Source organism: Geotrypetes seraphini, chromosome 4, assembly GCF_902459505.1.
Source record: "Geotrypetes seraphini chromosome 4, aGeoSer1.1, whole genome shotgun sequence".
NCBI classification, from domain to species: Eukaryota; Metazoa; Chordata; class Amphibia; order Gymnophiona; family Dermophiidae; genus Geotrypetes; species Geotrypetes seraphini.
Genome location: NC_047087.1, coordinates 246,052,547 through 246,078,940, shown reverse-complemented (window position 1 = coordinate 246,078,940; position 26,394 = coordinate 246,052,547). Strand labels below are relative to the sequence as shown.

Sequence of the window (26,394 nt, the reverse complement as noted above, 5' to 3'; positions counted from 1 at the left end):
CACTTCAGCCTCGTGCTTTCAAGCGTCTTTGCATTCTGGTGGACAAGCTTTTCGAGATGGAGTCTACTACTGATCCCTCGACTTCGAAGGCGTCTTCGGCCTCAATTTCCATTGAGGCTCCTGCGCTTACTGCTTCCACCTCGAGCCTCATCAGACCTTCGTCGTTTGCAGTGGCTCTTGCTTCGACGCCATCTGCTGTATCTTCCCCTGTTTCCTCGGGTCAGATCGCTCAGCAGTCGGTTCCGCCGGTGGTGATTAAAGTGTCCAAGACTCCTAAGTCGAAACACACTCACACTACCTCGAAGGAACCTCCAGCCAAAGCAGGTGGTCCAGTTTCAGATGTGGATCCATCCTAGCTGGCTTCTTTCCAGACCATGTTAGAGAAGCAGTTTATTCAGTTCCTTACTAACATGGGACCCTAACATGGGATCCAAACTGCTTCCTCTTATCCAGCCTGGGCATTCAGTAGACTCCCGCGAGGTCAAGCCGCTTCCTTTGCCCCAGTCTGAACTTACACACTCTTTGCAGGGAGCAGAGACTCTGCGAGTGTCTGGTCTGCCATCTAAGCACGAAAAGCAAGGAGCAGATTCTTTGCGAGTGCCTCAATGAGAATCCTCACACTCTAAACAAGGAGCAGAGTCTTTGAGAGTGCATCGAGGTTCCTCCACCAAGCCTCTGGAGCTTTGACCTACAGCCTCTAGTCCTATTCATACATCAGCATCGGCTGCCTACGTCTCCGAGGCAAAATCTCCTCGATCCTCGAGATCTGGTTCCAGACACAGTTCTCACCGACATTCGAGGCCTTCATTGAGACATCCTTCCAGGCATCGTTCTTCTTCTAATGATAGACCATCTTCCTCGAAGCCTCGATCTACTTCAACTTCGACCAGACAACTGACTCCTCGTTCGAGGTCTCCGATGCCGGACCTCGAGGATGTTCCGGTCTTAATTGCCTCGTCCAAGTCACCAGGTTCCTTTGATGCCTTTTTCCCTGCCGAAGCTTCTTCTTCGACACAGGCTGTCTCGACGTCCTCGAGTCCTTCTCGAAGCAAAGCATTGGCAGATCAGCTATCTTTCTTGTCTTTCCTGCGACAGATGGCTGTAGACTTGGATATTCAATTGGATACTGGCTCCAAATATTCTAAGGAGTATCTAGAAGTCATGCATCTTTCTCAACTTCCGGCAGAGTGTCTTAAGCTTCCACTTCATAAGCTTTTGAATCGGACTTTTGGTCGATGCATGGAAACATCTTTTTCCATACCAGCAATTCCAGGAAAATTGGACTCTAGGTATAAAACTGTGCATCGCAAAGGATTTGACAACTCAGTTATCTCTACTGGTTGAATCCTCCTTGAAGAGGTCCCATCCTTCCACTTGGTTTATGCCACAGTTCCTCCTGGAAGGGAAAACTATGGACAAATTCGGACATCACATCTACCGGAATGCTATGATGTCCTCTAAAGTCCTCAATTATAATTTTTATTTCATTCACTTACTATTAATTTCTTCTGTCTCTTCTACCAAAGTTTTTGGCTTATTTGGATAACCAAATGCATTTTGAGTTTCAGGAAGGCATTGCTTCTTTCTCTCAATTACGTCTGCATCTCCTCCAATCATCTTATGATGCTTTCGAGTTGTCTGCCCGAGCGGCTGCTTGCTCTGTAGCTATGCGTCGTCTTGCCTGGCTTCGTACCATTGACATGGACTCTAACCTTCAAGACCGCTTAGCTAACATTCCTTGTGAGGGCAACGACCTCTTTGATGAATCCATCGAGGCAGCCACTAAGAAATTATCTGAACATGAAAAATCATTTGCTTCTATAGTCAGACCTAAACCAAAGCCAGTTCCTGCTAAGCCTGCACGCCCTGCTCTTATCTATCAAAGGCGTTTTTGCTCCAAAGCCGGCTCCTTATACTCGTCCTCCTCTGAAAAACAACAACCTCAGAAGCAACAGAAACCCCAACGTCTGCAGCACCTAAGGCTTCTCAGCCTTTTTGACTGTTTACAACAGAGCATAACCTCCGCCATTCTGTCTCTGCCTCCTTTTTCCCCTAAAGGAGGTTGTCTCCATCATTTTTACAACCCGATGGACAAAAATTGCATCCGACCTCTGGGTGCTTACATCATCAGGGAAGGATACTCTCTTCATTTTCACTCAGGTTCCACCAGAGCTTCCTCCAAGAGAGTATCCTTCCAATCCATCCCAGATCGCCCTTCTTCTTCAGGAAGCTCAAGCTCTGCTTTCTCTCCATGCCATCGAACCAGTTCCCTTGGAACAGAACAGGGTTTTTTTACTCCCGTTACATCCTTGTTCCGAAGAAGACGGGGCGATCTGCAGCATATTCTGGATCTCAGGGCTCTCAACAAATTTCTAGTCAAAGAAAAGTTTTGAATGTTGTCCCTGGCATCTCTTTATCCCCTTCTCGAGAAGAACGACTGGTTATGCTCTCAGGATCTCAAGGAGGCCTACACTCGTATCCCCATTCATCCGGCCTCCCGTCAATACACTCAGATTTTCGGGGTGGGAAATCTGCATTATCAATACAGAGTACTACCCTTCGGCCTGGCCTCGTCTCCCAGAGTGTTCACCAAGTGCCTGGTAGTGGTAGCAGCAGCTCTAAGGAATCATGGTCTTCAGGTATTTCCCTACCTTGACGACTGGCTCATCAAAGATTCCACATCTCAAGGGGTTATTCTAGCGACCCAACGGACTACCTGGTTCCTACAAAGTTTGGGATTCGAAATCAACTTTCCCAAATCTCAACTTCAGTCCCTCTCAGAATCTACAATTCATTGGAGCTGTTCTGGACACTGTCCAATCTCGGAGCATTCCTTCCACAACAACGTCTGGAAGCTCTTCTTCAACTCTGTCATACAGTGTATTCCCGCTCTTCCATCTCAGCGAGGACACATGATGGTACTTCTGGGTCACATGGCCTCCACAGTACACGTGACTCCTTTTGCCAGACTTCACCTCAGAATTCCTCAGTGGACCCTGGCATCTCAAAGAACGCAAGTTTTCGACCCTCCTTCTCAACACATTTCAGTCATTCCTTCCTTGAAGAAGTCTCTCCGTTGGTGGATGCTTTCTTCCAATCTTTCCAGAGGCTTGCTTTTTTAAACGCCCCCTCATCAGAAGGTCCTCACGACAGACCTCTTCGACCTACGCTTGGGGTGCTCATCTCGATGGTCTCCATACTCAAGGCCTCTGGACCAGTATGGATCGTCTGTGTCATATCAATCAGTTGGAACTCGGAGCGATCTTCAAAGCTCTCCATGCTTTTCAAACATCTGCTTTCACGACACAGTAGTCCTCGTTCGGACGGACAACCAAGTCGCCATGTATTATGTCACACAAACAAGGAGGAACAGGGTCTGCCTCCCTTTTGTCAAGAAGCTCTGGAGGTTTGGGACTGGGCAGTCAGCCACAACACCTTCCTCAAAGCTGTCTACATTCAAGGGGCAAAGAATTGCTTGGCGGACAACTTGAGTCGTCTACTGCAACCTCACAAATGGACTCTCCATTCCTCGCCTCTTCGTCACATTTTTTCACAGATAGACCTCTTTGCAGTTCCCCACAACTACAAACTGCCTCAGTTCTGCTCCAGAATATAATCTCCTCACCGCCTCGAGGCAGATGCTTTTCTTCTGGAATGGACAAATCTTTTCCTCTATGCATTTCCTCCACTCCCTCTCATTCTCAAGACTCTGGTCAAATTGAAGAACAATCAAGCCACTCATGATTCTAATCGCTCCTCGGTGGCCGATGACAACCTTGGTACTTTCTTCTACTTAAACTCAGCAGCAGGGAGCCATACCTTCTACCAGCTTTTCCTTCTCTGCTTACATCAGGAGTCAAGGATCTCTGCTTCATCCCAACCTGCAGTCTCTACACCTGACAGCCTGGTACCTCTCAACATAACCCTTCTTCAGTTTTCTCAGTCTTACAACTAGACAATGCTATCACCAAAAATGGATTAGATTATCTACATGGTGTTTTTCTCATCATAAGGAACCTCAGCATTCCTCCTTATTCTTCTGTTTTGGAACTACACGTATTTTTCATGCATTATAACGCGCGCGTTATACGTGTTTTTACAAACCGTGCATAACCTTGCGTGGTATACGCCATGAGCGCGTCGTATAAAATTTTTTTTACATAGTTCCCCCCCCCCCCCCCCGACGTCCAATTCCCCCCCCCCCGCAGGGAACCGCTCGCACCCCCACCCCGAAGGACCGCCCCCCCCAAGAACCTCCGACCGCCCCGACGAGCGACCCCCCCTGGCTGACCCCCACGACACCCCCACCCCCCTTCCCCGTACCTTTGTGTAATTGGCCGGACAGACGGGAGCCAAACCCGCCTGTCCGGCAAGCAGCCAACGACGGAATGAGGCCGGATTGGCCCATCCGTCCCAAAGCTCCGCCTACTGGTGGGGCCTAAGGCGCCTGGGCCATCAGAATAGGCCCGGGAGCCTTAGGTCCCTCCTGGGGACGGGGCCTTGGGCACATGGTCGGGTTGGGCCCATTGTGCCACAGGCTCCGCCCCCAGGAGGGACCTAAGGGCTCCCGGGCCTATTCTGATTGGCCCCAGGCGCCTTAGGCCCCACCTGTAGGCGGCGAGCTTTGGGACGGATGGGCCAATCCGGCCTCATTCCGTTGTTGGCTGCCTGCCGGACAGGCAGGTTTGGCTCCCGTCTGTCGGCCAACTACACAAAGGTACGGGGAAGGGGGGTGGGGGTTGTCGTGGGGGTCGGCCAGGGGGGTCGCGGGTCGGCATGTGGGGGGGGGGCGGTCGTTGGGGGGGAGGGGGGTTGGCGTCGATGGGCAGGAGGGTCTGGGATCCCTCCTGCCCGTAATGTAGTGCGGGGTGGGGGTAGGGGGTCGCTGTGGCCAGAAGGGTTTGGGCTCCTTCCTGGCCCGATATTGTTGGGGAGTCGGCGGGGCAAGAGGGCTTGGGCTCCCTTTTGCCCCGATCGTGTCGGGGGGGGCAAGAGGGCTTGAGCCTCCCTCTTGCCCCGATCGTGTCGGGGGTGCCGCGGTTGGCTGGGGCAAGAGGGCTTGAGCTCCCTCTTGCCCCGATCGTGTCGGGGGTGCTTGCTGCGGTTGGCTGGGGCAAGAGGGCTTGAGCTCCCTCTTGCCCCGATCGTGTCGGGGAGTCGGCGGGGCAAGAGGGCTTGACGTTAAAGAAAGGGCGAACCGCTGGAAGAGGAAGCAGCGCAGGCGCAGGGCTCACGGAAGGGCCGGGACCGCAAGAGAATGCAGCAGGCACCGCTTCTACATGATGGGGGGGGGTCGGGAGGCTGTGGGGTGTTGCGAGCGGGTCCTTCAGTGTGGGGTGGCGTGGGAGTGCGTAGCGAGCGGTCCTGCGTTGGGGTGAATGGACGTCGGGGGGGGCATCGGTTTTTCAGGGTGGGGGACAGGACTTCAAGGGGGAGAGGAGAGTCGGGGTGGCAGATGAGAGTCGGGGCGGGTGGTGATAGGAGAGTCGGGGCAGCAGTGCGCGGTATACGGGTGTGCGCGGTATTAAAATTTATGTACAAAATTTGTGTTTTCCGCGCACTATACCCGTGTGCGGTTTTACACGGCGTGCGCGTTATCTACGTGAAAATACGGTATATTTTGCACTTTTCCAATTCTCGGCCTCAAGTCTACATCTTACGAGTCCATCTTGGTGCAATTGCGGCTTTCCATCAGCCTATTGAAGGGAAACCCCTCTCTGCTCATCCAGTGGTTTCCAGATCCCACTAGTTTGGGTATCTCAATGTTGTCCTTACTCAACTCATGAAGCCTCCATTTGAACCAATCGATAAGGCTCATCTGAATGTATCTCACTTGGAAAGTGGTGTTTCTCATTGCTCTCACTTCTGCTGGACGAGTCCAGTGAGCTGCAAGCTTTAGTTATTGACCCACCATTCACGGTGTTCCATCATGACAAAGTTGTTCTTCGTACTCATCCGAAATTCCTACCTAAAGTGTCTCAGAATTTCATCTCAAACAATCCATCGTACTTCCAGTGTTTTTTCCAAAGCCTCATTTTCACCCTGGAGAATCAGCTCTTCATACTCTGGACCAGGGATGCCCACACTTTTTTGACTCGCGAGCTACTTTTAAATATGACCAAGTTAAAATGATCTACCAACAATAAAATTTTAAAAAACACAACGCACACTGTACGCATAGAATTGTTAATTATCATTCCTATTCCGGGGTTTTTTCAAAGAGGTCAAAGCAGATGATCTCTATGCACTATCACCTCAGTAAACAACCATACAAAAAATAGACAAATACGCACCCCCTCCCTTTTTACTAAACCACAATAGCATTTTTTAGCGCAGGGAGCTGCACTGAATGCCCAGCGCTGCTCTTGACGCTCCCTGCGCTAAAAACCACTATTGTGGTTTAGTAAAAGGGGACCATATTGTAAAATATAGACAGCAGATATAAATTCAGACACATTTTGATCACTAAATTTAAAATAAAATCATTTTTTCTACCTTGTCTGGTGATTTCATGAGTCTCTGGTTGCACTTTCTTCTTCTGACTGTGCATCCAATCTTTCTTTCAGCCTGTATGCTTCCTCTCCTCCAAACATCATTCCCTCCCCCAACTTTTTCTTCCTCTCTCCCTGCTCTTTCTTTCTTTCTCTCTTCATGCTCCCTTTCTTTTTTTCTGTTTCTCTTCTTTCCTTCTGTTTCCCTGCCTGCCCCCTTTCTTTCTTTCTCCCTGCCTTCCCCAAGCCACTGCCACTTGCCACTGCCGCTGCTATCGGGGAACAGGATCCAAACGTCACCAATGGATAACAGGCCCCAAAGCCGCCGCCGCCCCATGCTCTCTCTGCTTTGGGCCGATCAATCTTCCTCTCCCCGACATCAATTCTGCCGTCAGAGAGGAAGTTCCGCCCAGCCAGGCAGCGATTGGCTGGCTCGAACTTCCTCTCCGACGGCAGAATTGACGTCGGGGAGAGGAAGATTGATCGGCCCGATAGATTGCCAAGGCAAAGTGAGTCCTGGATGATCGACTCACTTTGCCTTTGCGAGCTACCGGTCGATCGTGATCGACCTATTGGGCACCCCTGTTCTGGATTGTAAACGTGCTTTGGCCTTTTACATGGAACGCACCAAACCACACAGAACTGCTCCTCAACTTTTTGTGTTCATCGATCCAAATAAGTTGGGCCATCTCTTTCTAAGCATACCATCTCCAACTGGATGGCGGCTTGTATCTCTTTCTGCTTTGCCCAGGCTAGATTACCCCTTCACAGTAAAGTCACAGCCCATAAAGTCAGAGCAATGGCAGCTTCAGTAGCTTTCCTCAGATCTACACCTTTTGAGGAAATTTGTAGAGCTGCTACTTGGTCCTCGGTTCATACCTTCACTTCTAACTATTGTCTGGATACTTTCTCCAGATGGGATGGACAGTTTGGCCAAACAGTATTACAAAATTTATTCTCCTAAATTGCCAACACTCTCACCATCCCATTCTGGTTATCTTGGAGGTCACCCATATGTGAGAATACCTGCCTGCTTGTCCTGGGATAAAACACAGTTACACAATCCACCCACCTCCCCTGGTTGGCTTCTCTGCTAGCTATCTGAACTGAGGAGACGTGCCCTGTGCTGCGCGGGAAGGCACTCGCGCATGCGCGGTGTGGGCGACTTGAAACTTCGAGTTTCTTCAAGCAAGTCTGCTTGTGAGGCGTCCGCATCCGGGCTCTGTCGATGACGTCACCCATATGTGAGAATAACTGCCTGCTGTCCCTGGATAACACCTGTTACGGTAAGTAACTGTGCTTTCTATTCCTCTCCTCCCCCCCACCTCCACACACATACTCCCTGCCCTTTTCTTGTGCCTTTTGGAATGCACGCTCCGTTCCCAGCATGCTTGCCTACATGCATGACCTCTTCATCTCTTGATCTCTCCACTTGCTTGCACTAACAGAGACCTGGATCTGCTCTGATGACTGTACCTCGCTGCTGCTGTGTCATGGAGGCTTACCTTTTTCTCTCACACGCCTCGCCTGGTTGGTCAAGGAGGAGGTGTGGGGCTACTATCCTCACCCTCTTGTAGATTTCAACCCCTTTTTCCCTTCACTATATCTATGCTCTTCCTCCTTTTTGTCAGCATAGCTATTGCTAGCATTCTTAGTTGGCATAACTAATGTCAGCAAAGGCCTATGGGAAATTATCTGACTCTGGATGCAGAATTCTGTGCTCCTGCACAGAATTCACATACATTAATCATTCAGCCACACTGGATTGTTTATCAAAAAGATAGGCTGCTTGAATGGGACAAAGAAGCCAGAGACTAATCCCATCTACCATGCCTGCAAGTATCACACCCTCCTTATCAATTAAATTAACCATTGTTTCAAACAGTTTACAAATTCTAAACAGAAAGATACTGGGACATACAATAGTTTCTATACACAGAATAAGATTCCAAGCTATAAAAGCTCCTTTTCTGCACACATCTGGAGCTCTCTCTTTCTCTGTCTATCCTTCTCTTTATCTATGGAACACGAGGCTTGGACCATCACCCCATCCCCCTTTTCTCTCTCTCTGCCTTTCCCTGGAACTTCAGGCTTCTATGTCTCCTCTTTTCCTCTGAACTCTGTAAGGCAGGAAACTGCTTTGCGCTCTCATTAATTGTAATGCTTATAAATATTGCTTTTTCTGTAAGACTATTTCTATAATATATTCTTTATGCAATCACCTTTGGCTGTGTTTCATATTTGATTCTACTCCTGGTGAATCTTCAGTGAGGGAACTGAACCTGGGACCTGGCGTGTGTAAGGGCGCCTCTCAAGTGACCCCACCAACCATACATTATGGGGGCCACTAACAATCCTTATACTTTTGAAGTCCATTTCATCCGTCTTTTTGCTCACCTACCTCTCTGAGTAGCAGTCATCTACTGACCCCCTGATACGTCCCTCTCATCCTTCCTCACTGACTTTGACTCCTGGTTCTCCTCGAGCTCTCATCCTCGGTGACTTCAATATCCATATTGATGACCCCAATGCTCCTTAAGTTCCTTGCCCTAACATCCTCATACAGTCTCCTGCTGTGCTACACCACCCCTACACAACAGAAAGGACACTGCCTAGACCTAATTCTTTCCTCCAACTGCTCAACCACCAAATTCTGCAATTAACACCCATCCTCTCTCTGACCATCACCTGTTAACATTCATTACCCTATACCCCCAGATCCAGCCAATTGCCACCAACACATTCAGGAACCTTGAGGCTACTCCCTCTCCTCAACTACTATATCGCACAAGACTTTCAAGGAAGTCGTCCTCTCTTATAATACCATTCTCTCCTCTGCTCTAGATACCCGTTCTTCTCCAATCTCACATCCTGTTAGGCATGCCAAACCCCAACCCTGTCTCACCCCCCCTCCCACATCCGCTACCTGCGCTCAAGTGCCCATTATGCTGAACATCTGGTTTAAATCCTGTGCGCTCGCTGACTTCAGCACTGGTCATGAAGAAGGACACAGTACTACTCGAAAGGGTCCAGAGAAGAGCGACTAAAATGGTTAAAGGGCTGGAGGAGTTGCTGTACAGTGAGAGATTGGAGAAACTGGGCCTCTTCTCCCTTGAAAAGAGGAGACATGATCGAAACATTCGAAATACTGAAGGGAGTAGATAAAGACAGACTGTTCACATTTTCTAAGGTAGGGAGAACGAGAGGGCACTCAAGTTGAAAGGGGATAGATTCCGTACAAACGTAAGGAAGTTCTTCTTCAGCCAGAGAGTGGTGGAGAGCTGGAATGCTCTTCCGGAATCTGTTGTAGAGGTAAAACACCCTCCAGGGTTTCAAGACTAAGCTGGACAAGTTCCTGCTAAACTGGGACGTACGCAAGTGAGGCTGGACTCATTTAGAGCACTTATCTTTGGCCTGGGGGCTGCTGCGTGAGCGGACTGCTGGGCAGGATGGACCACTGTTCTGACCCAGCAGCGGAAATTCTTATGTTCTTACTTCAAATTCATGCTGACATTATTCCAGTCTGCCCTCTTGCTGGCCAAATAAGAATACTATCTCCACTTCTCTTAGCTCCAATCCTCGCCGTCTCTTTACCATACTAATGGCCATTTCCTCCGCATATGTGGGCTGTGGTAAATAGCCACTGATCAGAAAGAGAACAGCTACTGATCAGTCTAAAATTGCACTCCACCAGAGGGGTTGCTGTTTCACCAGAGGAGACTTGTAGAGCATCCTTCATATCTTCACCCAGGTTCTATATGGTGGATGTAGCAGTAGGGAAGTACACTACTTTTGGGGTCTCCATCTTAAAGGCAGGTGCAGCGGGCCCACCCTAAACTCTGGGGACTTCTTTGGTACATACCTAGTGGTCAGTACCACTAGACACATTGAACTAGAAAGAAAAATTAGGTTCTTACCTTGGTAACATTCTTTTTTGTAGATGTGTCTAGTGGTCCTGAAGCCCCTCTCTGTGTAAGGGTTTTTCCTGCCTTAGGATCAGTCTGGATTTGAAACATTTTCTCTGAGGAGCTGAGAAGATGGAAGATAAATAAAGAAGAAAAATTATGCATAGGTAAATTCTCACAACTATACAGACTGGCTTCAGCAGGTCATATGATTAGCTATAAGCTCCATACATAGTGCTGGATACATAAGTTTGGATATTACAGTATATTTCCTATGTTTATTACAGAGCAAACCAAAATTTTAGTGTTGGGGATTTTATCCCGTGCTCCTTTCTTATGTCTTTTTATTATAGTGCTACTTAATTGTTTTTGTATAAACTGAGGGGGCAGGAACAGCTCCCTCAGAAGGAGGTAGAGTGAAAACATGATTTGACAAGTTTTCTGGAAGCAACTTGCTAGTTCACATACAAGACCCTAGCATTCAGGACCACTAGACGCGTTTACAAGAAAGATTACCGAGGTAAGAACTTAAATCTTTTTTTAGATATTTGCAATGTCCTTATTTAGTATGCCATTTGTTGAGGCAGGGCTAATCCTTTGGGCCATATTATATAAACTCCCATAAACAGTGTCCTCTGTTCACAAAGGCCTTCTTTTACAAAGGCGCGGTAAGCATTTTAGCGTGCGCTGAATCAACATGTGCATTAACCGCTAACGTGTCCATAGGATAACATACACGCGTTAGTGTTTAGCACATATTTAGTGTGCGCTAAATAGCTTAGCGCACCTTTGTAAAAGAGGGGAATAATGTTAAACTGCATACTTGTGTTCATTGTGGACTCCTTACTCTGTTTTCTTCTTACAGGATTTACTGTAATCTGCAGCATAATGGATGACTACGCCAAGATAGAAAAAATCGGCGAGGGTGAGGGTTTTTTGTCTTCTAGATTGATAGTAGACTTCTATAGGTATTGTTACAGGCATTCTGTTACTGCTTTTAAATAACTTTGCTGTATTTGAAATAAAATGAAATTTCCCTGGAAGGTATTTTGATCTTTCAAAAAGTTATCAGGTGACTTAAGTGCCAAGAGTGCAATGGTAATGAACCATTGGGGATGGACATTGTTTGCAAAAATATAGAAAAATCAATTATGTACTTATGTCAACAAATGAAAATGAGCAGAAAACAAATGTGTTTTTGTTTGATAATGTGCACTCTTAAATAGCTTGTTCTATTTGCAAAGGGAATACTCATTGCACATGTGTGAATAATGTGCACTTTTAAAAATGGTGCATACTCAATGACTGCTCTCATGTTGGAAAAATCAGCCAATTGAAAGAGAAGTGAACTAATGGAAACATTGGGGAAATGAGAACACTGAAATTTTTCTGGCTGCCCATGACATTCTAGGCTGGTTTGATTGATATTATACTATTTAAGAATTTACAGGGTAGACAAAATTGCATCTGCCTAGGCTGATGGCTGTTACCATATATTTTTTTGCTCCATAAGATGCACCTGACCATAAGACACACCCTAGATTTAGACGAGGAAAACAAGAAAAAAAACATTCTGAACCAAATTCTCCCTGCCAGGCTCTGCACCCAACCCCACACTCTTTGCCAGGCTCTGCACTTGTAAATTTGTGTTGGCTGAGAACTTTTAAACCAGCTTTGCTAGAGTATTTATTATACTGTTACATACGGGATTATTTTTTTAAGAAGTTCTCTGCACAAAAATGTTACCGAACAAGCAATATTTTTTCCAAGGACATGTATAACCATTACCATTTTCCTTTCCGCTATGGAAGTTGGGGTATGTTAAACAACGTCGGATACCTCTTTACTTAAAAGGGATAATCCAATTTTATCCCAGGACAAGCAGGCAGCATATTCTCACATTGTGGGTGGTGACGTCATCCACGGAGCCCCGACGCGGACAGCTTTTCAAGCAAACTTGATTGAAGTTTCATAGCTTGCTATTCTGCACCACGCATGTGGATGCCTTCTCCCTCCACTAGAGGGGCGCATCCCCACCTCGTAGGTCCTCAGTTCTGTTTCTTCCGCGGAGCCAGAAGCTCTGTCGTGTTTCCATCAACACATGACGATGTAATAGTTTTATTTCCAATCTGTCCTTGGAGTCTGAATGCGTGATGGTGTGAACTCTCTCTCTCTCCTAAAGCCTGACAGTTTCTACCATTTTTCCCAACTACAAAGGAGGGGCCCTTCAACCCTTGGCAGCTGCTTTACTCGTTGCTTGCAGAGGGCCGAGGGGTCTCTGCAGCCATCTTCCAGCACTCTACAATCTCCCTGTGATAGTGGTTACTCGCATAGAGCTCCCTTTCTTTGTTTGGGGGGTTTTTCTGCGTTTTCAAGAAGCGCTTCTGATTGGTCACCTTTTCCCCTAGCCTTCCTCCCCGATAAAGAATGATTCCATTGGTCGGTAACAGGGTTGTGGCCTTCGAGAAGGGAAGGGCATAGAGAGCTATGGAGTCTACCTGCCATAGCCTGCCTGCCTGCCAGAGCCTGCTTGCCAGAGGAATTTAAATAAGGTGTTGGGTGGGTGGGTATTCGTTCCATAAGACATACCCTTATTTCCACCCACTTTTGGGGGGGGGAAGTGCATCTTATGGAGCGAAAAATATGGTAATTCTTTCTAATAGTCTGAGTTGCTGGCTGGTGTGATGTTTAGCTATGTAATATTTTTCGTCTAAAAGTGGGAAATTCAGTGGCAAATGTTTCACGTTGCAACATGTTGACATTTTGGAAAACTGAGATGCTAAGCTGGGAAAAATTAGATTTTTCTTCTAAAAGAATTCTCAGTGTCGAGGAAGAAATCAGCTTTTAGTGCTGGGATCTGAAAACATCTTAATTACTAACACAACCATCCAAGTGATTTGTTAGATACTTAAAAAAAAAGAGAGAAAAAGTCCCAAATCCCATGAAATATAAATCTTCATGTCAGCAATTATTACTATTTGATTACTTGGATGCCTGTAGTAGGTACTTAACACACATACTGCCTTTCAAGTGCTGAGGAATTATCCACTTTTGTGCATTTTTACCATTGATAGGGAAAGGAAGTGACAGTTCTGTGTGGGGTGTTTTTTCCCCCCCTGTTTTAGGATTTGCTTTCAAACAGAAAAATGGCCACTATTCAGTATGGATTTCAGAAGCAGGAAACAAATTTCCAGTACAATAGGTGAGACATTCTAGACATGTGGGTTATCTCCCAATAGCCGTGTGCCATATCCAGAAGGAATCCGGATTTTTTTCTGTGATTCTCCCCTACCTCACTGGAGATTTAGCACCACCTGTAGTTTTTCTCTTCTGAATGCGTGCCTGAAAGAGTGTTTGTTCTACTCTCCCTTTTTTCTTATTTTATTCTGTGTTTTCGTTCTCTTTTCGGGATCTCTTTGTGCTCAGAGCGATTCTTAAACTCTGCCTGCGTTGAACACATAGACTTTGGTCTGCACCTGACAGGCGATCCCAGAGGGTACCTGTTAGCCAGCCTGCATTGGTTTCTTAGGAGCTCAGGGCCATCCCCGTGTTTTTTCTCCTACAGAGGTTTGAGCACAGGCTGTTAGACATACCTAGGAGACTCAGAAGTGTCCGGGCCGGCTGCATTTTCTTTTTTGCTTCTACCCTTTTCTGAGCACATCCGTCAGTCTGTGAGGGTGGAGGTATGGTCAGATACCATGTCTGAGGTTAGGATTAGGTTTCCCCTCCTCCAAAAGTGTAAAATTGTTTTTGTGTTTTTTTTATTTGGCTCCCAACAGCCCGTTTTTGGTGCAGATTTTCTGGCTGCAGCTTTCTTGGATTTTTAGCAATCTTTTTTAGACTTCTTTTTCTGCCTCAAAACAGCAATGTTACTTATTGTAACAGTTGTTATCCAGGGACAGCAGGCAGCTATTCTCACTAATGGGTGACGTGATCCAACGGCGCCCCGATGTGGACGCCTCACAAGCATTTTTTGCTTGAAGAAACTCAAAGTTTCGAGTCGCCCGCACCGCGCATGCGCGAGTACCTTCCTGCCCAGACCAGGGCACGTCTCCTCAGTTCAGATAGCTAGCAGAGAAGCCAACCATGGGGAGGTGGGTGGGACGTGAGAATAGCTGCCTGCTGTCCCTGGATAACAACTGTTACGTAAGTAACATTGCTTTATCCCAGGACAAGCAGGCAGCTATTCTCACTAATGGGTGACCTCCAAGCTAACCACAATGGGATGGTGGGAGAGTTGGCAACTTAGGAGAATAAATTTTGTAATACTGTTTGGCCAAACTGTCCATCCCGTCTGGAGAAAGTAACCAGACAATAATGAGAAGTGAAGATATGAACCGAGGACCAAGTGGCAGCCTTACAAATCTCCTCAATCGGTATTGATATGAGGAAGGCTACAGAAGCTGCCATTGCTCTGACCTTATGGGCTGTGACTTTACTGTGAAGGGGTAATCCAGCCTGGGCATAGCAGAAGGAGATACAAGCCGCCATCCAGTTGGAGATGGTACGTTTAGAGATGGGGTGTCCCAACTTGTTCAGATCAAAGGAGATGAAAAGTTGAGGAGCAGTTCTGTGTGGCTTGGTGCGTTTCAGGTAGAAAGCCAAAGCACGTTTACAGTCCAGAGTATGAAGAGCTGATTCTCCAGGATGAGAGTGAGGCTTTGGAAAAAACACAGGAAGAACAATGAACTGATTCAGATGAAATTCCGGGACCACTTTGGGGAGGAATATTGGATGAGTGCGAAGGACCACCTTGTCATGGTGGAACACTGTGAAAGGTGGATCCGCAACCAATGCTTGAAGCTCACTAACTCGACGAGCAGAAGTGAGGCCAATGAGAAACACCACTTTCCAAGTGAGATACTTCAGATGAGCCTTGTTAAGAGGTTCAAATGGAGGTTTTATAAGCTGAGAAAGAACAACATTGAGGTCCCAAACCACTGGAGGCGGTTTGAGGGGAGGATTGACATGGAAAAGTCCTTTCATGAATCTGGAAACCACTGGATGAGCAGAGAGAGGTTTCCCTTGAAGAGGCTGATGGAAAGCAGCAATAGCACTAAGATGGACTCGTATCGATGTAGACTTGAGGCCAGAATGAGAAAGGTGCAAAAGATAATCCAAAACTGAAGACAAGGAGGACTGTTTGTGGCTCATGATGATGAGAAAAACATCAAGCAGAAAATCTGGTCCACTTTTGGTGGTAGCATTGTCTAGTAGCAGGCTTCCTTGAAGCTTCCAGGACATCTCTCACAGGTTGAGAAAACTGGAGAGGGGTTACATTGAGAGGAACCAAGCTGTCGGGTGTAGAGACTGCAGGTTGGGATGACGTAGAGATCCCTGATGCTGTGTAAGCAGCGATGGAAACACTGGTAGAAGGAAGGACTCCCTGCTACTGAGTTGAAGTAGAAGGGAGTATCAAGGTTGCCTGGGCCACCGTGGAGCAATCAGGATCATGGTGGCATGGTGTGACTTGAGTTTGACTAGAGTCTTCTGAATGAGAGGAAATGAAGGAAATGCATATAGAAAGAGATTCGTCCAATCCAGAAGAAAAGCATCTGCCTCGAGGCAGTGAGGAGTGTAGATCCTGGAGCAGAACTGAGGCAGTTTGAAGTTGTTGGGGGCTGCAAAGAGGTCGATCTGAGGTGTTCCCCAGTGAGAGAAGATGTGATGGAGGGGCAATGAGTGGAGGGTCCACTCGTGAGGCTGCAGCAGACGACTCAAGTTGTCCGCCAAGGCATTGTCCGCCCCCGGAATGTAGACAGCTTTGAGGAAGGTATTGTGGCGAATTGCCCAATCCCAAACTTTCAGAGCTTCCTGACAGAGGGAGGCCGATCCCGTGCCCCACTGCTTGTTGACATAATACACGGTGTCCGTGCGCATGAGGACCACCTTGTCTTGAAGCAGGTGCTGGAAAGCGTTGAGAGCATTGAAAATTGCCCTGAGTTCCAGGAGATTGATGTGGCACTGGCGGTCCGTGCTGGTCCAATAACCCTGAGTGCGGAGACCGTCCAGATGAGCCCCCCCAAGCATAAGTGGACGAGTCGGTCGTGAGGACTTTCTGAAGGGGGGGCGTTTGAAACAGCAAACCTCTGGATAGATTGGAGGATAGCATCCACCAGCGAAGAGACTGTTGCAGAGCAGGAGTGACCTGGATGTGTCGGGACAGAGGATCGGATATCTGCATCCACTGAGATGCCAGGGTCCACTGGGGAATCCTGAGGTGAATTCTGGCAAAAGGAGTCACGTGAACTGTAGAGGCCATGTGGCCCAGGAGAACCATCATGTGTCTCGCCGAGATGGACGGGCAAGAGGACACCAAGTGGCAAAGATGGAGGAGAGCTTCCAGACGTTGGGGAGGGAGGAGCGCTCTGAGTTGGGAAGTATCCAGAACAGCTCCGATGAAGGGAAGGGTCTGGGAAGGCTGTAGATGGGATTTCTGGAAGTTTATCTCGAACCCCAGATGTTGCAGTAACCAAATTGTCTTCTGGGTCGTGAGGACGACTCCCTGAGACGTGGAATTTTTGATGAGCCAGTCGTCCAGGTAGGCGAACACCTGGAGGCCATGGTTCCGGAGCGCGGGTTCCATTCACTTTTCTATGCTTCCTCGTATTCAAAATACTATATGGTGGTGATCGCAGTAGCTTCTATTAGGTAGATCTGCTAATCACTGTAATTCTGGCTGCCTGAACCTGCCATTCCAAACTCTGAAGGATATAAAATACTAATCACCTCGCAGGTAACAAGTCTCTTGTGCTTTAGAGCTCGGAGAGGCTTGCAGTCTGTAGCCTCTCACTCGGATATCACTTTGGGGGGGAGGGGCACTCAGATTTCAACCCCATTGTGCAGACCATTCCTATCTTGAGACCTCAATGTGGTCTTGAGGGGCCTGTCCTCTGGTACGTATGAACATCTAAGGAAGCTTCCCTTTTGGATCTTACACTTAAGACAGTGTTTTTGATTGCCATTGTCTCTGCAAGATGGATCTGAATTACAGGCCCTCTCATGTAGGGAACCCTTCCTCTGTTTTATGGAATTCGGTGTTTCTCTGCGCACAGTACCTTCCTTTCTTCCATTTCCGCCTTCCATGTTAATTAGGAAATTTGTTTACCCAACTTTCACCCTATGGGTTCGTCAAAACAGGATAGAATTTTGTGGAGGCTGGATGTGTGCAGAGCCCTACTTATCTATCTGGAGAAGACTAATGATTCCAAGGCTTGATTTGCTAGATGAATTTGCACGACAATTTCATCTTCTGTGCCTACAGGAAACGGCCCCCCTATCTCTATCCCGGTATATTCGACAAGTGGTATAGTGGTTTCATGGGTGGATTCCTGATGAAATCTTGTCGCCAACTGGCTCAGGACAATGGGCCCTGAGCGGCTGGGACAAGAAAATTGTGCTCTTGTGAGCCGCGATGAGCTGCACAAGGGAAAAGGGCGGAAGAGAAATACTGTCACACCAGGTAAGTACAGGTTTTAAACAAAAACTCAAGGTTTAATCTTGCACTTGCAATAAACATTAAAGTTTTGTCAGGATGATTTCTGCGTTTGCAAATAGTTTCAAAACAACAGTAAAAAAGAAAAAGAAAACCAAAATAGCAAACTGCTCCCAAGTGGAAATGTCCCAAAGTTCAAGTCTTTCTCCAAAACTTAGGCTATTGGTTTCAGCCCATACTTGTTTCCATGCAATGAAAAAAAAACCATTCAAAACACAAACAGTCTTTGAATTTGACTATTGCAGCACTAGTCAGAGCTACGGTTGTGACTATTCCAGCAGCTTGAATACTGGTCAGGCAGTGCGCTTCATGTGGTGACAAACTGCTAAAAAGGCCCACTATCCCACCACTAAATTACGTGAGGCCAACCCCCCTGCCTGGGCTGGCTACAGTCCTCTTCTCTCAAAAAGAGAAACAGAAAAAAAACCAACCTCAAATAAGTCCTTCCAATCTTCTGGAGCTTCTGGCTTCCCTAGCTCCCACAGGGCTTAGCATAAACTTAAGTCATTCATACAGCAAGGACATAGCTACTCACTTAGATATCACGAGCGGCTTGCCTTCCATGCAGCAAACTTCCATGGGAAGAATATCATTCAATGGTGCAGCAGTTGACTCCAGGTCAAGTTCCATAGCCTGAGGTTCCTCATTCACATTGAAAGGTGCTTCCTCCCCAGCTTCCACCAGCTCCATACATTCCAGTGGTGGACCGCTATCAAGAGCTCCCAGCCCTGAGCACTGCTGCCTGTCTGTGCCTCTCCTCCTTTCAACTGACTCTTCAGGAGCTTTGTTCTCTGAGCAAACAGTTTGCAGCCCCGCCTCTAACCCTCAGGTGAGAAGGATTTCCTGTCAGCAACCCTAGAGATGAGAGGGGGATGGGCGCCCTGCACCTGTGCTCTTTGACTCCCTCTAGAGTTCAAGGAAGAAACAGCACCTGCTGAATCAAAAAGAGGTTTACATGAATCACTATGGGAAGGGTTTACCTTTAAACTAGGCTCTGTTCTGGGGACACGCCTAGCAGGCATAGACTGCGTACCACAATCTGTAGATCAACTACTTGGGCTGTTCTTCACACTTTTGCGAAGTTCTACAGAGTGGATATGGCGCCTCGAGAGGATGCTGCTTTTGGTTTCTTTGGTTCTGCATGCAGACTCATCTGTTCCTCCTTAGACTTCTAGCACTGCTTTGGTATGTCAGCTAAAGTATGTACTCCTGTGTACATCTAATGGAATGAAAGATTAGGTTCTTACCTGTATAATCGTGTTTCTGTTAATATACACAGGAGTCCGTACTGCCCACCCTGTGCAGACTTTTGATTTACCTGATTTCTGCCCCAGATGTTGCTAGTGCCCATTTTGGTATCTCTTCTACTGTAAGATTAAGCAGACATTGCTACCTGGAACAGGGGGCTCCCCTTTCCAGAGTTCTCTAGCTCAGTGTTGCTCTACTTCAAGCCAAGAACTTCCTAAGTCTAACAAATATCAACCGAGTACTCCTCCCCAGGCTCTGCCCCGACCCCACCCTTATAATAGTACTAATTGTGATGCAATTTCGGCCATCCATTTTTCATATACACACAAGATAATCTTATTAATACATAATGGTAACCACAAAATAAAAAAACAAAACCAACCCCCACAAAGCACACTGTACACAGAGAAAATGTTAATTATAATTTATATTCAGGGTTTTTTTCCCCCCAAAGAGGTCAAGGCAGATGACTTTAAAATTTGCAATGTCACCTCAGTAACATAGAAACATAGAAATAGATGGCAGATAAGGGCCACGGCCCATCTAGTCTGCCCACCGCAATGACCCTCCCTACCTTACTCTGCGAATAGATCCCACATGTCTATCCCATTTGGCCTTAAAATCTGGCACGCTGCTGGCCTCAATGACCTGAAGTGGAAGACTGTTCCAGCGATCAACCACCCTTTCAGTGAAGAAGAACTTCCTAGTGTCACCGTGCAGTTTCCCGCCCCTGATTTTGCACGGATGCCCCCTTGTTGCTGCAGAACCCTTGAAAAAGAAGATATCTTCTTCCACCTCGATGCGGCCCGTGAGATACTTGAATTAAAGAAAAACAGAAAAATATAGTGCAAATAAAGACAGCAGATATAAATTCTCAAAATGGACACATTTTGATCACTAAATTGAAAATAAAATCATTTTCCTACCTTTGTTGTCTGGTGATTTCATGAGTCTCTGGTTGCACTTCCTTCTGGCTGTACATCCAATATTTATTTATTTCTGCCTCCTGCATGCTTCCTCTTCTGCAGACCTCATTCCCTTCCCCAACCAACATATCTGTCCCTCCATGATTCCAACATTTCTCTCTCTCTCTCATTCCATGGATCACGTGCAGCTTTTTTTTTTATCACTGCCCACCAGCCCCATGCCCATTTCTCCTTCTAGCACCCCTCTCCAACCCCATGCCACATCTATTCCTCCATCACTATGTCCAACATTCCTCCCCCTTGCATCCCCTTCAATCTGTCCCTCTTCCCTTTCCACCACCATATTCAACAGTTCTCCCTCTCACACCTTTCTACTTCTTTGTTCACTCCTGGCAGAATTCTATGCATCTCTCCATCACTCCATTCTGCTCCTAGATTCAACATCTCCCCTTCCATCTCCTGTGTATCTCTCTCCCTCTCATCTACCCCCATGTCCAACACCTCTCTCTCCCTCCCTCGTGCCCTGTGTCAAATCTCTCTATGCACCATCTTCCCTTCCTCTCCTCCATTATTTGCAATTTCATCTCCTCCCCTCACCATGCATGTCTCCATCTACTCCCCCATCTTTCCTTGTTCTCACTCTCCCCTCCCCATGTGCCACTAGATTTTCTTCCTCTTTCCTCTCCCTGTGCCATCAGACATTCTTCCTTTCCTTCTTTGTACTCCAAGGCTTGCTTCTTCGGGTCGCCATATTGGCAGTGAATCTCGCGTGTTGCCTGCCGCTAAACCGAAAGTCTCCCCTCTGATTCAGAAAGACTTCCGAGTTGGCAGCAGGCAGCGTGTAGGCATTGCCAATACTGATATGAGATTTGGTGCTGATTCGCTCCCCCCATCTCCGATTCAATGGTGATTTGCCTGCCTCCCAACTTCAACCTAAAGCAGCAGTGGCAAACAGGCTGCTCAGCAGCCTCCCTGCCAGTGCTTCCCTCTGCCTTGTCATCAGTGATTGTCATCAGTGATGTGGCAGAGGGAAGGCCCCAACGGGCAGGCCAGGAACAACCTGTTTACCGCTGCTTCTTTAGTTAGAGGCGAGGGCGGGCCAAATATGGCACTGAATCTCATCGCAGATACATTTCCTGTTCTTTTGCATACATATTTGTGACTATTTGGAACACACTTTCTTATGAAATATCTGTTACCTCTCTTCGTCTATTTAGGAAATCCCTGAAAACTTCTTTCAGCAGTCCTTAGATGAGCACATAACTAATCTAAATTAGTATTATGAGTGCCAATAAACTTGGACTCCTTTTCTGTTGTTCCTTGTTTTATAACAATAATGTAAACAGAGTTGAGCCCCAGTATCTGGGGAAGATTCGGTATATAAATGGAAGGATTGGTATTGGCAGCAATTCCCACACGCTGTCTGTCGCTGACTCTGGGGGGGGGGGGAATAAATCCATTCAATTGAATTGGGCAGCACTACCACATACCCCCAACAAGCGGCTCGCATATCCTCAAGGGTGTGTGTACCGTGTATTGAGGAAACACTGCTCTAGCCCCTTCTAATTGAACTATGCAGGTTAGTTCCTAGCTAGAGAATGACGCAGGGAAAAAATCTGTCCCCGTCACTGCCCCTTCGCCATCCCCTTCACCGCCCCGTCCCCGCAGCATTTACCCTTCCCTTGCCACCTCACTGCTCTTCAGCGGCCTGAGAATCTGCCTTGCTCCCCCTTACCTTCGCTGTGTAAAGAAACTTAAGGGAGGGGAAGAAGTGTGGTCCCTTCCCTACCTCCGGCCAAATCTAGCTCCCTCCCTCCCCCTTACCTTTGTGGCACTTTAGAAAAGAAACTGATGCCGGCGAAGCCTGCTTGTTTTGCCCTGCAGTCGCATGTGTGTGGGCGGAAGCTTCTCCTCTGACAATTGTCATTTTATAAACACAAATAAAAAAGCAATAAAACAGCAAGGTTCAACAAAACCCATCTCCCCTTCCTTTCACAAATATTCCCTTCACTATTGTGAAAACTGAACAAACCAAATTACTACAGAATACTACATAGAAAAATCAAGCTAACAGAATACTTTAGTCACACATGGCAAGAATAATATTAGGAGAATGCAACTAGGGCAACTGCCCCATGGTCAGAGAGAGAGCCCTAAGCCAGCTGGAAGCTAAAGAAGCACAGCCTGGACTTTGCGGTCCTCAGTTATGCCTAATACCAGCTCTAGCAGGATACATATTTCAAATCTGAAATATTCTAATCACAAAATATAAAATTTATTTTTTTCTTTTTGTTGTCTGGTAATTTTATTCTTCAAATCACATTGCTCTCAGGCTTTGGTTTTAGGTTCCTTCTGTCTTCATCGTGGCATGGCTGGCTCCTGAAGGTAAAATAGGCGCAAGAGGAGCTTGGGAGAAGATGCAGAGTCTGACACGGGCGCAATTTTTTTTACCACAGGAGTGAGACTTTTCACTGCTCCCTCTGGGCGGTGAAAGGTCTTGTCCCCATTCCTGAAGGTAAAATAGGCGCAAGAGGAGCTTGGGAGAAGATGCAGAGTCTGACACGGGCGCAATTTTTTTTACCACAGGAGTGAGACTTTTCACTGCTCCCTCTGGGCGGTGAAAGGTCTTGTCCCCATTCCTGCGGTAAACCAGTTGCAAATGCCTCCATTCCTGCGGATTTACTGCAATGACCTGCGGTTTACAGTAGTAAACGGTTCCCGTGTCATTCTCTATTCCTAGCTACTCATGTGTAATTTATTGTACAATGTTTACTTGTTAAATGTTTATTGATCGTTGTTCTATTTCATAAGTTAAAGAGCAGAAAATAATGTTGCTGGAGAAGCTCCCTGTACCCCTCCTTCGCATTTCTTGTGTTTTCAGTGGAGTTGGATTGCTTTGGTAACAACTGAAGAGGGAGCTGTTCTCCACTACAGAAGGGGAGGAATTCAAGATCTTAGTGACACCCTTCTGCAGATTCGTGATTAGTGAGAATCAACAGCTAAAGTATGGACTCGTATATATTAATGGAAACAAGATTATCAGCATAAGAACCTAATCTTTTGGTTTTTTTTTTTAAAAATTTATTTTTTCAATTCTTTATTTATTTTTTCATCTTACATCAAGTGTACAACCAATAAAACATTTGAAATTGAATACATCACTTGAATTTCTTTCTATTATAGCAATTAAATACCTAAAGTTTACTCCCTCCGACCCTTCCCAACACTAATTCGATCAAATACATCATATATATAGAAATATTCTTTTCTATTGATCAAAACGTTTAGTAACATTGATACCCCCCATTCCCATATGTACAAATGTACTATCTATGGAAAATGGTATCTATTCATTGCAATAATTTGTCAATGGCCCCCATATCTTTTTTAATTTATCATAATTTCCTTTTTGTATAGCTATTGTTCTTTCCATTTTATTAGTGTGACAACGAATTCCACCAGAAATTATAATAGTCTACTCCAATTTTTCCAATTACTTGTGATATGCTGTATGGCGACTCCTGTCATAATCAATAAAAGTTTATTATTATTTAATGAAATTTGGCTCTTTGTTCTCATTGACACACCAAATAGAATCGTATCATACGATAGTGCTATATAATTCTCTAATAAACAATTTATTTGATCCCAAATTGATTTCCAAAAGGCTAAGACAAAGGGATAATAATATAATAATTGATCTAGAGTCCCTGCTTCAAGATTACAATGCCAACATCTATTAGACTTAGAGTATTTAACTTTTGTAATCTAACTGGGGTCCAAAATGCTCTATGCAAAAGAAAAAAACAAGTTTGTCTCATAGATGCGGACATTGTAGATCTCATCCTTCAAGACCAAATTCGTGGCCATTGAGATGCAGAAATTTGATGCTTAATCTGAATGCTCCAAATATCCCTAAGACCAGTTTTAGGCTTTTTATTTAATAATAATAATAACAACAGCATATATACCGCAATACCGTGAAGTTCTATGCGATTTATAGAAGATTAAGCAAAGGTAACAAATTGATTGACTTTAAGAGGGGAGGAAAAAAGAGAATTAATAGGACAGGAAATTCATTGTTGAAGAGAGAGTGATCAATAGGATAAGTTAATCGCTATAGAGGGGAGAGAAAAGAGAGGATCAGTTGTCTAGATGCTTTAGAAACAAGTGTGTTCTTAGACGTTTCCTAAATTCCTCATAAGTAGTGGGCGAAAGCATTTGTTCTAGGTCTTTACCCCATGATGCTGCTTGGAGTGAGAGAAGGTGTTCATGGTGTTTTTTCAGTTTACAACCTCTCACTGGGGGGGAAACTAAATTGGAATGTGAGCTTCTCTTGTGTCTGTTGGCTGAGAAGAAGAAAAGGTCAGTTATGTATTTAGGGGCAAGTCCGTGTAGTGCTTTAAAGCAGAAGCAGGAAATTTTAAACTTTACGCTTGCCTCCATTGGCAGCCAATGCAGCTGCCGGTAGTAGGGTGTCACGTGGTCAAATTTCATTAGCCCAAAGATCAGTCTAACTGCTGCATTTTGCATCAATTGTAAACGTTGCATATTCTTTTGGGAAATTGCTAAATAGGCGATGTTACAGTAGTCAAGTAGACTTAGCATGAGGGATTGGACTAGGGTTCTGAATGCCGATGTATCTAAAAAAGCTTTAATGAATCTGAGCTTCCAGAGAGTAAAGAATCCCTTTCTGATTAAGGAGTCTACCTGGTCTTTCATGGTTAGGCATTGATCCAAAGTTACACCTAGTATCTTTATGGTGGGCTGGATAGGGTAACTAAGTTTATTGAAACATAGTGGTGATTTGGTGTCAAGCGGATGTGGCGAAGCAACGAAGAAAGTTGTCTTTTCTGAATTAAGTTTGAGCCTAAAGTTTGTCATCCAGTGCTCCATCACGTTTATGGCTTCTGAAGCTTTGGGAATAGTTTCAGAGACAGAATTAGCGAATGGGATGATAATCGTAAAGTCATCTGCATAACTAAATAGTTTTATCCCCAGCTGGGTTAGCTGCGTGCCCAGTGAGGACATATAGACGTTGAAGAGCAATGGAGATAGTGGAGACCCTTGTGGTATACCGGATGGATTGCTCCAGATGTCTGAAAGCTCATAATTAAAACGTACCTGATAAGTGCGGGATCTAAGGAAACCACGGAACCAGTTCAGCACCTCATCCCTGACACCAATAGCGTCTAGGCATTGCAGCAGTTTCTCGTGGTCTACTAGATCAAAGGCAGAACTCATATCGAATTGCATAACCAGGGCATTAAGGCCCTTACTAAACAGTAGGCGCAGATTGTCTAAGATAGCCGCAATTACTGTCTCAGTACTGAATAACGGTCTAAAACCGGATTGAGTTTCATGTAGGAGAGAGAACTGATCAAGATAATCCATCAGTTGGATGTGTACCAATCCCTCCGTAATTTTTACAATAAACGGAATGGATGCTACCGGTCTATAGTTGGATATAAGGGCTGAAGAGTCTTTTCGATTTTTTAGAATTGGGGTTATTATTATGTGACCATTATTAGAGAGAAACTTCCCAGATTTTAGGTTGTGAGCCAAGTATTGCATCAGCGATAGTTTAAATTCTAAAGGTGCCGCTTTCATGATTTCTGGGGGGCATGAGTCCAGAATGCAATAGGAGGAAGCGCAGTGGTCGATCAATATGCTGGAGTTGAGGGTGATCAGGCTTGCGCTTCAAGCATTTCAGTTCATGGTTCAAGATCGACCGACGAGGGTATTTTTGGACAGCGTCACGGCGGTGGCGTATATCAACCGGCAGAGGGGTACCCGAAGTCCTCAGTTGGCCGACGAGGCGATGGTTCTGTTTCAATGGGCGGAAGTTCATATTCCTCTTCTCTCGGCGGCGCACATTGCGGGTCACGAAAACGTTCAGGCGGACTTCCTCAGCAGAAATCTTCTAGATCCAGGCGAATGGGAGTTGTCCAACGGTGGGGGTCTTCCGGAAATGGATCTCATGGCCTCGTCCTGCAATGCGAAGCTTCCTTGGTTCTTCAGCAGACGCAAGGAACGGGAGTCGGAGGGGGTGGACGCGTTGGCTCTTCCGTTGCCTCCAGGTTGTCTTTATGTGTTTCCTCCTTGGCTGCTGATAGGTCGGGTGTTGCACTGCGTCTCTCTCTTTCTGGGCAGGGTGATCCTGGTGGCTCCGGATTGACCGTGTCGGCAGTGGTACGCGTACCTGATACAGCTGTCGGCGGGCGATCGGTTGACGTTCCCGGTGACTCCGGACTTACTGACTCAGGGCCCGATCTCCATGGAAAATCCGTCCCACTTTGGTCTTACGGCCTGGCTCTTGAACGGTCGCG

The 26,394-nt window shown here is 46.3% G+C and overlaps 1 protein-coding gene across 6 annotated transcripts in view; it reads left to right on the top strand.

Annotated features, from left to right (window-relative positions):
* The window catches only part of CDK1 (cyclin dependent kinase 1), a 124,038-nt gene that overhangs the window by 11,229 nt on the left and 86,415 nt on the right, over positions 1-26,394 (top strand). For all 6 annotated transcript variants that reach the window (XM_033942194.1, XM_033942196.1, XM_033942200.1 and 3 more), the window contains one exon: positions 11,262-11,321. In XM_033942194.1, coding sequence (XP_033798085.1) covers positions 11,262-11,321 — 60 coding nt within the window. The remainder of the gene's footprint in view (positions 1-11,261; positions 11,322-26,394) is intronic.